This window comes from Salvelinus fontinalis, chromosome 35, assembly GCF_029448725.1.
Source record: "Salvelinus fontinalis isolate EN_2023a chromosome 35, ASM2944872v1, whole genome shotgun sequence".
Taxonomy (NCBI): Eukaryota; Metazoa; Chordata; class Actinopteri; order Salmoniformes; family Salmonidae; genus Salvelinus; species Salvelinus fontinalis.
In genome coordinates this window covers 7,708,589-7,725,878 of record NC_074699.1, presented here as the reverse complement: position 1 = coordinate 7,725,878, position 17,290 = coordinate 7,708,589, and the positions used below count along the sequence as shown (strand labels likewise).

General features: G+C 41.6%; 1 protein-coding gene across 5 annotated transcripts in view; it reads left to right on the top strand.

Annotated features, from left to right (window-relative positions):
* The first annotated feature begins 218 nt into the window (after positions 1-218).
* syt14a (synaptotagmin XIVa) overlaps positions 219-17,290 on the top strand; it is a 157,287-nt gene continuing 140,215 nt past the window's right edge. For all 5 annotated transcript variants that reach the window (XM_055899162.1, XM_055899165.1, XM_055899161.1 and 2 more), the window contains exon 1: positions 219-365. In XM_055899162.1, coding sequence (XP_055755137.1) covers positions 353-365 — 13 coding nt within the window. In that variant the 5' untranslated portion in view covers positions 219-352. The remainder of the gene's footprint in view (positions 366-17,290) is intronic.

Here is a 17,290-nt window from a genome sequence, read left to right as displayed (position 1 = left end):
AAGTTGCCGGGGTGTCACGTGTCCTACTTATATCAGTACATGTGTAACAACCTAAGCATTACGAAACTTATATTCGATCAACTAAGCCTCAAGTAGCAAATTACATTTTTTGTTGACCAAGTTCCACACTTTCATTGCCTTCCATTCAAAAAAACCTTGCATTGTGGGCGAAAAAACGCCACCTGCTGGAGAAGACAGATTTTGAGGCCTCAGTCTCGGTGAATAGGAGTAGACCAACAGAAGGTAAGCTTCGTGATCCACCAACCATCTAGTGACCCCCCTTCCCTTTCGTTTACATTGCGCCTCTCCCCTTCTTCAACGATCGCTTTGGTTGAATCCAAAACAGAACATCATGGCGATTGATGGTAAGTAGGCCAATAACGCGTCTCCTCGTCTTGTACAATGAACATCCATAGGAAATAATTAATATTGGCACGACAAACGTGATTGAATATGTTTAGTGAACGTACTGATTTATGACATTTGCAAAAGTTTTTGTCGTTTGCGACGTCGCGATGGGTTTACATTGGAAACTGAAATCTCATAGCGGCACTGCAAAGATCATGTAGCCTACTCTAGGCATGTCATTTCTGTGGTGCTGAAAAGATAGCTTCCCCCGGAATGCTGTGATTTTGTTCCATCCTGCCTGTGTGCTATTTTCGATTGAGAAGACATCGAGGTGTTTGTTGAATGCTATGTTTTAACCCATTCAACTTCTGTCTGACTGCGATAGCGAGTGTTTCATATTTAGGCTACGATTGGGAAACTGTTGTCATGTTGTAGTGAGAAAATGGTAGAGACCTGAAGTTGAAATAAAAAGCCAGAATAAATAGTGAGATGTGTACTCGTGCACAAAGCAGGGAAGAGCTGTAGGCAAGCATGTGTCTGGGTGCCGTTTATTGTTTATCAAATGCATTTAATCAGCGGGCAAATAAAGCAAAGCACAGTATGTTCTTATAGTGGTACATGAAGAACTAACTTGTTCGCTGGTTTTGGACTGGGTTCTTTCTGTTTTAGCTTACATGCAACAAGCGTGTAAAAAAATATATAAACGCAACATGTAAAGTCTTGGTCCTATATTTCATGAGTTGAAATAAAAGATCCCCAAAATATTCCATATGGACAAAAAGCTTATTTCACACACATATTTGTTTACATCCCTGTTAGTGAGCATTTCTCCTTCACCAAGACAATCCACCCATCTGAAAGGTATGTCATATCAAGAAGCTGATTAAACAGCATGATCATTACAGGTGCACCTTGTGCTGGGGACAATAAAAGACTACTCTAAAATGTTTTGTCACACAACACAATGCCACAGATGTCTCAAGTTTTGAGGGCGCATGCAATTGGCATGCTGACTGCAGGAATGCCCTCCAGAGCTGTTGTCAGAGAAGTGAATGTTACATTCTCTACAATCAACATATTTTTAGAGAATTTGGCAGTACCTCCAACCGGCTTCATAAACGCAGACCATGTGTAACCACGCCAGCCCAGGACCTCCACATCCATCTTCTTCACCTGCGGGATCATCTGAGACCAGCCACCGGGAACAGCTGATGAAACTGTGGGCTTGCACAACCAAAGAAAATCTGCACAAACTGTCAGAAAACATCTCAGGGAAGCTCATCTGCGTGCTCATTGTCCTCACCAGGGTCTTTACCTCACTGCAGTTCAGTGTCGTAACCGACTTCAGTTGGCAAATGCTCACCTTCGATGGCCACTGGCACACTGGAGAAGTGTGTGTGGGCGAGCGGTTGCTGATGTCAACGTTGTGAACAGAGTGCCCATGGCGGCGGTGGGGTTATGGTATTGGCAGGCATAAGCTACGGACAACGAACACAATTGCATTTTATCGATGGAAATTTGAATGCACAGAGATACCGTGGCGAGATCCTGAGGCCCATTGTCTTGCCATCCACCCCCATCACCTCATGTTTCAGCATGATAATGCACTGCCCCATGTCGCAAGGACCTGTACACAATTCTTGGAAGCTGAAAATGTCCCCGTTCTTCCACGGCCTGCATACTCACCAGACATGTCACCCATTGAGCATGTTTGGGATGCTCTGGATCAACGTGTTTGACAGCGTGTTCCAGTACCCTCCAATATCGAGCAACATCGCACAGCCATTGAAGAGAATTTGTTCTTAACTCCCCTAGTTAAATAAAGGTGAAAAAATAATCATAAAAAAGAGGACCTGGACAACATTCCACAGGCGACAATCAACAGCCTGATCAACTCTATACGAAGGAGATGTGTCGCGCTGCATGAAGCAAATGGTGATCACACCAGATACTGACTGGTGTTCTGATCCAGGCCCTGCCTTTTTAATTTTTTAAGATACTGTATCTGTGACCAAGAGATGCATATCTGTATTCCCAGTCATGTGAAATCCATAGATTAGGGCCTAATGAATTTATTTCAATTATGACTGATTTCCTTTATGAACTGTAACTCAGTTAAATCTTTGAAGTTGTTGCTTTTATAGTTTTCTTCAGTGTATATTGTGTAGCGTTGACCTGTTTACAGTGCACATCTGTTTCTAAATGAGTCCTCTCGGGGGAGCTTGGCATTTTGCAGATTGGTCTAGTTTATGCTGTTCTTTCAGTGTAGTTGCCACTTAACCTCCAACAACCCACACACACAAGGTTGCTTTCTCACTGCAATAGTTTTAATAACTTTCATTTTGACCACTGACTGTATCTGCTATTACCCGATTATTCCTTGTCTTAATACTTTTGTAACACTTCTTTTTCTTGATACAATTCTAAAAATAGCCTTTGTAATATGTATAACTTGTCATAGATTTATCTACAATGTGTATTAAAATAACATGATTAATTAATTAAAATAACATGAAAAAATTAATTAAAAAAATTAGAGCATTTTGGCTATTCAATAAAAAAAACCTATGGTTTCACCATCACTAACCAATTCTAAACTCAGTTTAGGATAAATAAAGGTTAAATAAAAAGCAGTGGCATGAATTTAAAGCAATAGATTGCAAGCTGATGCAGTGGTGCGTATTGATGGATGCCAAGGAAAGCCAGGCTTCCCCCCAAAAAATGTACCAATGAAAAGAAAAAACACATACAATTATTTATCCAGGGAGGCCAAATGTCTCTCTGTGTCTCGTCATTTTCCTTCAATTCACAAGAGGCTGAATGTACAGTGTCTCATTGGAGAAAGCATCCGGACAAGCAAAACAGCGCGTCTCTGTATATGTAGCCCATCTATATAATGCTGTCTTGTTAAAAAGAGTATGACATTGTTGCCGCCCATAGCATTGAATGCAAGAGAAGCCAGCGAGCATTTGGCCTCCCTTGATGAAGATAATCATTTTCAAATAAAAAAAAATCAATTTTGAGCCAAACTGAGTGAACTCAATTGGCGCACCAAAAAAAGTGTAATGGGAAACCAGTTGAAACCAGGATTTGGCTTCACACCAATCACATCACATCCAAAGCCAAACGTCATTGATAGAAGAAACTTGAATTGTTGCATCTCGTTATGTTGTTGTCCTCCTTAGCTAGCTAGCTAAAATTGTCCCTTTCCTAAATTAGTTATCGATGGAGATAGGGATTTGGACCAAAAACTCCCCGACATAATTCTCCGTATTAGCCAATGATTAGAACGTTGATTCTGATCCAACCACAAATTCATACATTGCGCCCCTGGCCTGAAGGGATGGAAGTTCAATATGTAGACATCAATGATGTCGCTCTTGCTGCTGGTGAGTCTCTGATCCACCTCTACGCAGACGACACCATTCTGTATACTTCTGGCCCTTCTTTGGACACTGTGTTAACAACCCTCCAGGCGAGCTTCAATGCCATACAACTCTCCTTCCGTGGCCTCCAATTGCTCTTAAATACAAGTAAAACTAAATGTATTGCTCTTCAACCGATCGCTGCCTGCACCTGCCCGCCTGTCGAACATCACTACTCTGGACGGCTCTGACTTAGAATATGTGGACAACTACAAATACCTAGGTGTCTGGTTAGACTGTAAACTCTCCTTCCAGACTCACATCAAACATCTCCAATCCAAAGTTAAATCTAGAATTGGCTCCCTATTCCGCAACAAAGCATCCTTTACTCATGCTGCCAAACATACCCTTGTAAAACTGACCATCCTACCAATCCTCGACTTCGGTGATGTCATTTACAAAATAGCCTCCAACACTCTACTCAATAAATTGGATGCAGTCTATCACAGTGCCATCCGTTTTGTCACCAAAGCCCCATATACTACCCACCACTGCGACCTGTACGCTCTCGTTGGCTGGCCCTCGCTTCATACTCGTCGCCAAACCCACTGGCTCCAGGTCATCTACAAGACCCTGCTAAGTAAAGTCCCCCCTTATCTCAGCTCGATGGTGACCATAGCCGCACCCACCTGTAGCACGCGCTCCAGCAGGTATATCTCTCTGGTCACCCCCAAAACCAATTCTTCCTTTGGCCGCCAATTCTCCCTTTTGGCTCTCCTTCCAGTTGTCTGCTGCCAATGACTGGAACGAACTACAAAAATCTCTGACACTGGAAACACTTATCTCCCTCACTAGCTTTAAGCACCAGCTGTCAGAGCAGCTCACAGATTACTGCACCTGTACATAGCCCATCTATAATTTAGCCCAAACAACTACCTATTTCCCTACTGTATTTATTTATTTATTTATTTTGCTCCTTTGCACCCCATTATTTCTATCTCTACTTTGCACATTCTTTCACTGCAAATCAACCATTCCAGTGTTTTACTTGCTATATTGTATTTACTTCGCCGCCATGGCCTTTTTATTGCCTTCACCTCCCTTATCTCACCTCACTTGCTCACATTGTATATAGACGTATTTTTCTACTGTATTATTGACTGTATGTTTGTTTTACTCCATGTGTAACTCTGTGTTGTTGTATGTGTCGAACTGCTTTGCTTTATCTTGGCCAGGTCGCAGTTGTAAATGAGAACTTGTTCTCAACTTGCCTACCTGGTTAAATAAAGGTGAAAAAAAACATGTAGCTAGATGTAGTTGGCTAATGTCAACTACCTGGGTCATAGTTATGAGCCAGGTAGTCGAGGACAACAAAAACTAAAAGCGTGTACTATATGACAGTTATAGAGCGTTTTGGTAACATGAAAGAGAGGAGGATGGCATTGGTGTTTCTTTACAAGTAGGGTGAGTCAACATTAGTTTTTTTCTACTTACACACACATCTAAATCAATAGTTGTTTAGTAGTCTGAAAATGTCAGAAACACTAACTTGATTGACCATGCTGTAGGTCATGTAACTGTTTGTTACATGCAATATGCTTTGTGGATTTTACCGAAAAGATGTTGCTCTCAGGTTTTGTGATGAAACAAAGGTGTGGTTGAATTTATTCTGCCACTGTGTCTTCTTATTGTGTTGGCTTTAGGTCTACTGTATATATCAAGGTGGCAAGCCATATTAACTAACAGGTTATAGAGCAAACCATGCAATTATCACAACACACAGGTTGTAATATGGCATTTTTAGGCTTCCACTGGGATTTTTATCCACCCACCGCTAGTGAGCTGATGTACATTGTATTTGGATTTTGACGCAAAACCATACATGTCTTGTAAACATTCTGAGTGAACTGGCAATGGGATTGGATGAGTGTTTCATTTGATTCTTGGAAACAATATGCACATTTTAGGAAACAGCTGTTGTGAACTGACAGTGCAGAGAAAAGTTCAACTCAATGTGCCAGTGAACTACAATGTAGCAGATTGGCGTCGGGACAAGGTTTCCCCTAGGTACAGATCTAAGAATCTTCCCGTCCCCCAATCCTAACCGTTCGGGCACCACCTGTAGCCTAGGCACAGTGTTGTTATCAACCAAAATAAATACCATCGTAAAAAATGTATTAATTAATTGTAAGAAAGACATATGCCATTATTTTACCCTAACCCTTCCATCCCTCCCCTAATTGGAGTAAACTAATGGACAACAACACTGTTTCTGCACATTTGTGGCCTGCTGGAGGTCATTTTGCAGGGCTCTGGCAGTGCACCTCCTTGCACAAAGGCGGAGGTAGCGGTCCTGCTGCTGGGTTGTTGCCCTCCTACGGCCTCCTCCACGTCTCCTGATGTACTGGCCTGTCTCCTGGTAGCGCCTCCATGCTCTGGACACTACGCTGACAGACACGGCAAATCTTTTTGCCACAGCTCGCATTGATGTGCCATCCTGGATGACCTGCACTACCTGAGCCACTTGTGTGGGTTATAGACTCCGTCTCATGCTACCACTAGAGCGAGAGCACCGCCAGCATTCAAAAGTGACCAAAACATCAGCCAGGAAGCATAGGAACTGAGAAGTGGTCTGTGGTCACCACCTGCAGAATCACACCTTTTTGGGGGGTGTCTTGCTAATTGCCTGTAATTTCCACCCTTTGTCTATTCCATTTGCACAACAGCATGTGAAATTTATTGTCAATCAGTGTTGCTTCCTAAGTGGACAGTTTGATTTCACAGAAGTGTGATTGACTTGGAGTTACATTGTGTTGTTTAAGTGTTCCCTTAATTTTTTTGAGCAGTGTATATATACCCCCTTCCCCTGAAACACACACACTGGTCCCCGGTTGTGACCATTTCCCCAAGCATATCTGTACAGTCAGACGTTTGATTATTTTGTGCCACTAGGGCCACAATAATATGCCACCTCTCTAAATGTCTGGGTGTGACCCTCCCCCCCATTGGTTACTGCAGCTAGTGTTGCCAGCACTACCACTACCTGGGTGGAGGCACCCCACCGGAGTCCCCGCCGGCTAGGTCATCAAGGTTCTCATTAGCAGCTTTGATAATTTCCTTGTATATTATCTCTCCCATCACGGGGCTTTGGCTTTGTAGGACCAATCCTGCCAGGCAGGTTCAAAATCTTGAGGGGACGTTGCTGCTTCAGTAGGTCTCTGACCACATTCATCTTTCTGATTTGGCTGCGTATAGGATACTTACAGTAGGCCCATGAAACAGATAAGGACTTGAGTCGCTCAGATGGGTGTCTAGGGTATAGGGTTGGGGACCATTTCATCATGACGGACAATAAATAAGCTATATTTATAATAATAAAAAATAAAAAATGTATTTCCCTTAAATGCACAAAATTGAAAGAGCTCTCTCACGATTTGCAACCATTTATCCTTTTTCACTCGCTTAACGCCACACTTTTCCCAACAAACACACAAACCCCACCTCGCGTCACAATACATCCGCACATACCCACATACTGTGCCTTCTATGTCCTCTGTTTGCTGTGTTTTTATCCCTACCATGTCGATTGAGTACTTTTGTGTTTCAGTTCCTTATAATTGAAGATGTATTTTTTTTAGCTAATTATCCTTTCTTCTAATGCTGTCTCATCCATTTATAAAATACTATAAAAGGAAAGTCGAATGCAAATTATTTTCCAACGTTCCCTATCTAGAATGTTGTAGTTTATTTATTTAACAGTTGTTGTATTTGTATTGCTTTTCTATATATATACCATGGATAGTATTGGTTGTTCCATTATTCCACTCCTCTATGGGAACTTTGCAATATTTAGAATAGCCATGGAGTAGTCTTTGTGTCTCGGAACATTTGGTTATTAATATACAGTTTATCGACTATTAGAGCTACACGTTTCCATTTTTAATCGATTTTCCTTGACGATTGGGTACAGAACTTTGCGTCTTTCTGCTATTTCCTTCGGGAACTGATCATTCATGCCTATTTTCGTGCCAACAAGTGTTAAACCCAGGCTTTTAACCATTATTTTATCTTTAAAGAATGCAAATTTGCCAACGATTGGGCGCTCATATCTCTGTCCTAAACGGTGTACACGCTTGAGTTGGATTTTGTCGACAGCTTCGCCTGGGATTTGAAGCACTGTAAGGAGGAACTGCCTAACTACGCCCTCAGGAACTTCTCCTTCTTTCTCTTGGATACCAGTAAGTACCAGATTTTCTCTCATAGATCTAGTCTGTGTGTCAAGTAAGGCTTCTCTCAGAAAGATGTGCTCCTTTTTAAGTTCATTATCTTCTGTTTCAATCTTCAATCTTGTCCCTTTTAGCTTGTTTGTTTCTCTATTGCCGCAGCTTTTTCGTCACTCATCTCGAGGCTCGCCTTCAACTCCTTTATATGCTTACTGACTAATTCAAGTATGCCCAGTTCGTCATTTATTAATTTTTCACAGATCACTTTCCACCGTTATCATTCCCGGTGGTGAAAAGCTTAATTGTCTGTGTCCGTCGAGGGCTCACGTTTTCTTTTAGAGAAACCCGTCATGTTCGGGTGTTGCTTGTTTTCATAATATTTGTAGATACATTTCTCTAGCCTTATGATTCGTTTTGTGTTATACAGATTGAAGGTTATTACCCACCAGTATGTGAAGTGCTAATATTTAGTCTAACTTACAGTATTGAATATAATGTTTTTATCTTGAGGTGATCTGCACTGCTGTGTTTAGTCTGCCATCTTGATAGGCCCTCTCAATTCTTATTAGCCAATGCCCGTCACGTGATCGGGTCGTTCTCACAGGCAACAAATGAAGACAGACACATCGGGGACGCAACTGCGAACATCCTTATCAAATTCCGAGGTGCATATTGAAGATGTTGGAAGAACTGTCCACATTTTACTTTTTGTCAGCCAACAAGATGAGTAGGCCTAACGAAAAGCAAAAGCACTAGCCTATGTCAGTCTACTATCCCCCATAGTACAAAAGTTGACCTATTCTATGAGAGAGAAATATTCCAAACATAGTCGAGGACAGTTGTGGGATGCGATAGATCCCAAATTAATACAACCACTTGCATCAAAAAACGTTTTAAAAGCATTGAGGCTGATGCAACAGATCAGAAAGTTAAGCTTTAAAATGTTGATAAACGATTACGCTATTTCTTCACATATGCGCAAAATGCAATCAATTAGCAGGAAAACACTATTAATCAAAAGTGACTACAAATGCAATTATGCATGTAATGCTTTTATTATAAAGATGGATTTTTATGGTGAAAAATTATCAAAGCAAATTTTATTTCTCACATACACATGCTTAGCGGATGTTAATGCGAGTGTAGCGAAATGCTTGTGCTTCTAGTTCCGACCATGCAGCAATATCTAACAAGTAATCTAACAATTTCACAACAACTACCTTATACACACAAGTGTAAAGGAATGAATGAATATATGGATGAGCGATGGCCGAAAGGCATAGGCAAGATGCAGTAGATGGTATAGAGTACAGTATATACATATGAGATGAGTAATGTAGGGTATGTAAACATTATATAAAGTGGCATTGTTTAAAGTGGCTAGTGATACATTTATTACATCCAATTTGTTATTAGTAAAGCGGCTAGAGATGAGTCAGTATGTTGGCAGCAGCCACTCAATGTTAGTGATGGCTGTTTAACATTCTGATGGCCTTGAGATAGAAGCTATTTTTCAGTCTCTCGGTCCCAGCTTTGATGCACCTGTACTGACCTCTCCTTCTGGATGATAGCGGGGTGAACAGGCAGTGGCTCGGGTGGTTGTTGTCCTTGATGAAATTTTTGGCCTTCCTGTGATATCGGGTGGTGTAGGTGTCCTGGAGGGCAGATAGTTTGCCCCCGGTGATGCGTTGTGCAGACCTCTCTACCCTCTGGAGAGCCTAACGGTTGTGGGCGGAGCAGTTGCCGTACCAGGTGGTGATACAGCCCGAACAGAATGCTCTCGATTGTGCATCTGTAAATGTTTGAGTGTTTTTGGTGACAAGCCGAATTTCTTCAGCTCCTGAGGTTGAAGAGGCGCTGCTGCGCCTTTTTCACCACGCTGTCTGTGTGGGTGGACCATTTGTAACTCGCGCGCCGTGTATGTGTGCCAGTTAGGCTTTATACCAGTTGTAAAGTGGATTAATGTGCTTCATTTTAAGAAGTTATTTCGACACTTTAGTTGTGATACAAACCTTATCAAAACATATAGGCCTATGGGCTGTTTCTTGCCTTACTGCACACAAGCTGGGCCTCATTCACAAGTGCTAGGCTAATATTTTCCCCCATCGGACTACTCTTGATTTAATCTTGTCTTTACATATACCAAATCATTTGTTTTGAATTTAGAATTGTCCATCATCATGCACCTGTCTCGAAGCAGGGGAAAAAATACATGTCATCTATGCACTTAAATAGCGAATGGACAATGCTTTTCCCGTGGTTCATTTTCACTGCAAATCTTGGAGTAGTCCTATAGAACCGGAGACAATAGCACCAGGTTTTTCCTCTTCTGTTTCCAAGGCTTGATTACAACCTATTACAAATGGTGCCAACATTTTGTGGCTGTTCTTTCAGCACGAGAGAGGGTGAATGAGTCAAAGACAAGACTGGGCCCCCCAGCACCCCACGGTATGGCTTGTTATATCGCTGTGTCAAAGACCTAACTTGGTCCAGCACCCCACTGTATGGCTTGTTATATTTCTGTGTGTGTGTTTGTGACCTGAGGAACATGTAACATGGTTTCAGAAGAAAGCCACTTTCAATTTCCTTATGTTGGAGGCTTTCATCAAGGTAATTGTTGCCTGGTGTAATGTGACTAACACGACTTCTCTTTAGAGCGTGTGTCATCCTGCAGCACAACACGTCACCCTTTATAAAGCACATGTTTGTCATATTCAACATAGTGGGTTATGTGCCATTTGACATTGGTTATTGTCACATGGTTATGCCACATTTATATACCTTTTGTAAGGCATGGCATAGTTAGAAATGCTTTGTAACATGTATGTAATGCTTAGAAGCAAGGCATTATGAAGTGTTTATAAGCTGAATGTCATTTTAAAGTGGCATCTAAAAGTTTATAGTCATCAAGATGACACTAAATCAATTGCTTTAAACAGATTCATATATTTGGTTTGGAACTGTGGATTTCTTATCATACGCGCCTGTCCATTGCAGGACTCAGAACACAGTTGTCATTTTCAAACTCAAATGGCAGTGAAAAATTGGGGCGCTCTCTTTTATAAAAGTTGCTGGCCACAAAGAAATATACAAGCCAAGCTATCACTCAAATGAGACCCAACCCCTGTCACTATTTAGAACTGCCTGTGGTGAAATGATTAGTTGAAATTATCTAGTCAAAAAAAGTATTGTTTCCTCGTTCATATTTGCCATCTACCGTAACTGTTCTCCCACAAGGAGATAAAAGTTGATAAATGGCTATTACGGTTCTATCGACAGGTGCTGTGTATATGATTCTTAGTGCAAATTTTGACGCATTTAAAATACCTAGGTAGCCAAAAGACAAAGTAAACCAGTAAGTAACTTTTTTAAAAGTTGCAGTTCATTCTCTCAGTTTGTCCATTTCCCCAGTTCATTGTGGTTTGCCTTTTTTAGAAGAGCTCACATGGCACACGTAGCGTCAGCGAATTGTAGTCTCGTACGAACCATACATTCTGTTTCGCTGCACGGATCATGTATATGACCAGATTCAAACCGTTTGAGCCCCTCCCTTTCCCTCCACCGTATGGCTGGACCAATCAGCATCCTCTGATCATTTTTTGGGGTGGTTTATTTGATGACGGCAATCATAGCATGGTTGCTCTTGAGGAGGTTAGTGTTGATGCTGCTATAGCAGCGGTCATATCAGAACTGGTGGGCATAACTTAATTGAAAGAACAGCAAATACAGTGAGCTCGTAAGGTATTGGGACAGGTACAGCTTTTTAAAAACAGTTTTGGCTCTGTACTCCAGCACTTTGGATATGAAATGATACAATGACTGAGGTTAAAGTGCAGCTTTAATTTGAGGGTATTTTCATCCATACCGGATGAACTGTTTAGAAATTACAGCACTGTAATTAGGGGACCAAAAGTATTGGGACAAATTCACTTATGTGTATTAAAGTAGTAAAAAGTAAAGTATTTGCTCCCATTTTCATAGCACACAATAACTACATTAAGCTTGTGACTGTACAAACTTGTTGGATGCATTTGCTGTTTGTTTTGGTTGGGTTTCAGATTTATTTTTTGCCCAATGGAAATTCATGGGAAATAATATATTGTGTCCTTTTGGAATCACTTTTTTATTGTAAATAAGAATAGGATATGTTTCTAAAACATGTCTACATTATTGTGTATGCTACCATGATTATGGATAATATAGCCACAAGCTTATGGGATCAAATACTTAACTTTTTACTACTTTAATACACATACAAAAGTATTCACCCCCTTGGCATTTTTCCTATTTTGTTGCCTTACAACCTGGAATTAAAATAGATTTTTGGGGTGTTTGTATAAATTGATTTACACAACATGCATACCACGTTGAAGATGCAAAATATTTTTTCTTGTGAAACAAACAAGAAATAAGACAAAAAAACAGAAAACTTGAGGGTGCATAACTATTCACCCACCAAAGTCAATACCTTGTAGAGCCACCTTTTTGCAGCAATTACAGCTGCAAGTCTCTTGGGGTATGTCTCTATAAGTTTGGCACATCTAGCCACTGGGATTGTTGCCTGTTCTTCAAGGCAAAACTGCTCTACCTCCTTCAAGTTGGATGGGTACCGCTGGTGGACAGCAATCTTTAAGTCATACCACATATTCTCAATTGGATTGAGGTCTGGGCTTTGACTAGGCCATTCCAAGACATTTAAATATTTCCCCTTAAACCACTCGAGTGTTGCTTTAGCAATATGCTTAGTGTCATTGTCCTGCTGGAAGGTGAACCTCCGTCCCAGTCTCAAATCTCAAGAAGACTGAAACAGGTTTCCCTCAAGAATTTTCCTGCATTTAGCACAATCCATCATTCCTTAAATTCTGACCAGTTTCCCAGTCCCTGCCGATGGAAAAACATCCCCACAGCATGATGCTGCCACCACCATGCTTCACTGTGGGGATGGTGTTCTCGGGGTGATGAGAGGTGTTGGGTTTGCGCCAGACATAGCGTTTTCCTTGATGGCCAAAAGGCACAATTTTAGTCTCATCTGACCAGAGTACCTTCTTCCATACGTTTTGGGGAGTCTCCCACATGCCTTTTGGCGAACGTATTTTTTTTGGCCACTCTTCCGTAAAGCCCAGCTCTGTGGAGTGTATGGCTTAAAGTGGTCCTATGGACAGATACTCCAATCTCCGCTGTGGAGCTTTGCAGCTCCTTCAGGGTTATCTTTGGTCTCTTTGTTGCCTCTCTGATTTAATGCCTTCCTTGCCTGGTCTGTGAGTTTGGTGGGCGGCCCTCTCTTGGCAGGTTTGTTGTGGTGCCATATTCTTTCAATTTTTTAAATAATGGATTCAATGGTGCTCTGTGGGATGTTCAAAGTTTCTGATATTTTTTATAACCCAACCCTGATCTGTACTTCTCCACAACTTTGTCCCTGACCTGTTTGGAGAGCTCCTTGGTCTTCATGGTGCCGCTTGCTTGGTGGTCCCCCTTGCTTAGTGGTCTTGCAGACTCTGGGGCCTTTCAGAACAGGTGTATATATATTGAGATCATGTGACACTTAGATTGCACACAGGTGGACTTTATTTAACTAATTATGTGACTTCTGAAGGTAATTGGTTGCACCAGATCTTATTTAGAGGCTTCATAGCAAAGGGGTGAATACATGTGTTATTGACTGTACGTTTGTTTATCCCATGTGTAACTCTGTGTTGTTTGTGTCGCACTGCTTTGCTTTATCTTGGCCAGGTCGCAGTTGTAAATGAGAACTTGTTCTTTACTGGCCTACCTGGTTAAATAAAGGTTAAATATTATTATTATTTTTTAAATATGCACGCACCACTTTTCCGTTTAATTTTTGAGGGAAATTTTTTAACAAGGCTTTTCTATGGGGAAGATATGTTTTTGCTATTCTCCTGACTTGATTGGGCATGAGCTTGCTAGCTTCGCTGGGACGGATCGAGAACCCAATTCTCACTGTTGTGTCGCTGTTGTCGCCCTCATGGAGGAGCAGATGAGAGAGGCTGCGAAGCAGGATATCACTGCTATGCAGCTTGTAAATAATGACGCAGACATCCTCCATGGACGTTGGCAGATTGATTTCGGTAACCCAGAGTCTTGGTTGCTGAAGTGGCGGAATATGTTGGCATCGACAGTGTAACGTTATTGAGAAAATCTCATGTTGAGTGATCTCTGTCGGCGCCATCATTGGTGAGGTTATACATTGAGCTCGTGTTATTCTACAAGGCCTATGGTCATAGCCAATATGCCTACAGTACCCTTCTACTGACCCGTCCAATATCCCCCTTGACTTTCACCTGGAATAACTCAACAACTTCATTTTTGAAGGGCCTGGCTCCAAACATAACTGAGAAAGCAGCAGACAGGATTAGCATGTCCATTGGTGTCATGAAGGACTTGATGGACACCACAGATGCTGAGTTGGAGGCATCAAAGTCTAGATGCGTCCATCATGCTGCTCGCCAGACCGAGGGCATCAAAATCAAATTGTATTTGTCACATGCACCGAATTCAACTGGTCTAGACTTTACCATGAAATGCTTGCTTACGAGCCCTTCACAACGATGCTTACGAGCCCTTCCCAAAGATGTAGAGTTTAAAATGATAATAATAGAAATAAAATAGTAACACGAGGAATAAAAATTACGTAAGAGTGGAGCTATATACAGGGAGTACCAGTACCAGATCAATGTGCAGAGGTATTTATGAGGTATGAGGTACTTAAGGTAGATATGTACAGGGCAGGGTAAAAGTGACTAGGCATCAGGATAGATAATAATAAGAGTAAAGTAAAGAACAGAAGCAGCAGCAAATGATGTGTAAAAGTTTGAGTGTGCGTGTTTGTTTGTAATGTGTATGTGTGTTGTGTTTGTATGCGTGGGAGTGTCAATTTAGTGCATGTGAGTGTATACTGTACAGTCTAGTGAGTGTCCGTAGGGACAGTGCAAGATAGTAAATTAATGGTACCCAAACTATTTAGCACTCTGGTTATTTAGCAGTCGTGTGGCTTGGGGGAGAAGCTGTCTCGGAGCCTGTTGGTCCGAGAGCAATACTCCGGTACTGCTTGCTGTGCGGTAGCAGAGTCTATGGCTTGGGTGGCTGGAGTCTTTGGCAATTGTTCGGGCTTTCCTCTTACACCGCCTGATATAGAGGTGATGGATGGCAGGGAGCTCTTCCCCAGTGATGTACTGGGCTGTCCGCACCACCCTCTGTAGGACTTTGCGGTGAATTTGCCATACCCAAGTGGTGACGTAGCCAGTGAAGATGCTCTAGAGAGTGCAGCTGTGGAACATTTTGAGGATCCGAGGGCCCGTGCCAAATCTTTTCAGCCTCTTCATTTTAGCCCTTGTGGAGGTTGTCAGGGAGACAGAGCTGTTGAAAACCCAACCAGAGCGAGAGTTCACAGCATTCCCTGGTTTTAACAGAAACTCTCAAAAGTGAAGTGCAGTGAGTTGTAGGGGTTTATAAATGTTCCAGTTTGATTTGAAACAACTCAGGTGCCAGGTTAGCTGGGGATGTGGGTGGCTTGGTCTGACCATCAAACCCTGTCTGAGGTAGACAGTGATTGGGAGTTGAGGAGTAGGCTAAGTCAACTAATGTTGTCACTGGAAATACTTTTTATTGATCTGTATTTGTATTTATTTAAGTTTTGTATTCAACAGTACAACTTTGCATCTGTATAACTTTCCACGTGTCATCGTTCTGTTGTCTACAGTAACAAAGTAAGAATCGAACTCTCAATTTTGTTTCTCGATTCATTCGTCATTTGAAAAACGCCATACTGTTAGCAGTTGAAGATAAACAACACCACTGACAGTTTTGAGCAACAATTATGACGACCGTTTTAATCCGTGTCAGTTGGACAAATAACAACATACAGATTGTGACACAAGCTCATTTTGGAGCAGACATTCACACTAACTAACTACTATATAGAGCAAGAATGTCTGCAGCTAACTCTGCATTTCCCCTCTGTTGATGGAAGAAAAAAAACTGATTTTGTACTATGGGAGTGTCTTGCTGTAGTACATTCCAATCAGTTGAGTTTCAGCCTTACGTTCCTGGTCTCTGTCAATCCAGGCATTTTCACCTAGTTCTGCTTTTAAGATAATTAAAGACCTTTCCTCATGCCTTTCGTGAACGGCAGTAAATAAGGATGGGTGACATCGATAGCCTCTTTTGTCTCTGACCTCCTTCACTATCCAATCTAGGCGGCTCGGGGTTATCTGCAGGCCCTTGACTCAGTCCACGTCCTGTTGGGGCTCACAGATACTTTAGTTGCCTTCTCCATATGCAGCAGCATGGTCACGGGCCTCTGGACTCAACGTCTGCAGACGCTGTCAGTGCCAGTATATTAGCCTAAAGTTCTAGAGAGTTCTGAAAGGAAAAGCGGTGTCATATCTGATGTTTTTGAAAATATTATAGAAACACTGCTTTGTTTGAAGATGTCATCTTTTTTTTTTTTTTACAGGGTTGTATGTTTTTTACAGGGGTGTAGGTTTTTTACAAGGGTGTATGTGCAAAAGGATTTTATTGATCATCTCAGCTAACACTACTCATATTAAAAGTTCGCAGGACTGTGTTCTGGCATGTCCCTCACGCAGACCTGGAGGCTCTCAACCCATCATTACTTAAGAGATATTGTCCTGTTAAATGACGGGAAATCGGGTGGATAGGCATCTTCTTGAATTCGAGGGCTACAGGATAGCGTTGAGAAGGAAGTGAAAATGACAAGGCGCCATATTTAGGAGATAACAAACAGGTGGGAAATGATCCTTGATTAGCACACCACCTCCTAAGACGCGTTATGCATATGGGCCCGGGAAATTAACTGCCGCTGGTTTTATTCGGTGACGAGACGATGTTTACTCACCTTCTTTGGCGATGGATCAGAGTTTTCCAAGGAAATAAGATCCAACATAAGAGTCTAGATCAGAAAGTATAATAATGACATACAGTTCAAGTCGGAAGTTTACATACACTTAGATGGAGTCATTAAAACTAGTTTTTCAACCACTCCACAAATTTCTTGTTAATAAAAAAACTATAGTTTTAGCAACTCGGTTAGGACATCTACTTTGTGCATGACACAAGCCATTTTTCCAAAAATTGTTTACAGACAGATTATTTCACTTATAACTTACTGTACCACAATTCCAGTGGGTCAGAAGTTTACATACACTAAGTTGACTGTGCCTTTAACGGGATCGATATGACAACAGCCAGTGAAAGTGCAGGGCGCCAAATTCAAACAACAGAAATCTGATAATTACAATTCCTCAAACATACAAGTATTTTACACCATTTTAAAGATAAACTTGTTGTTAATCCCACCACAGTGTCCGATTTCAA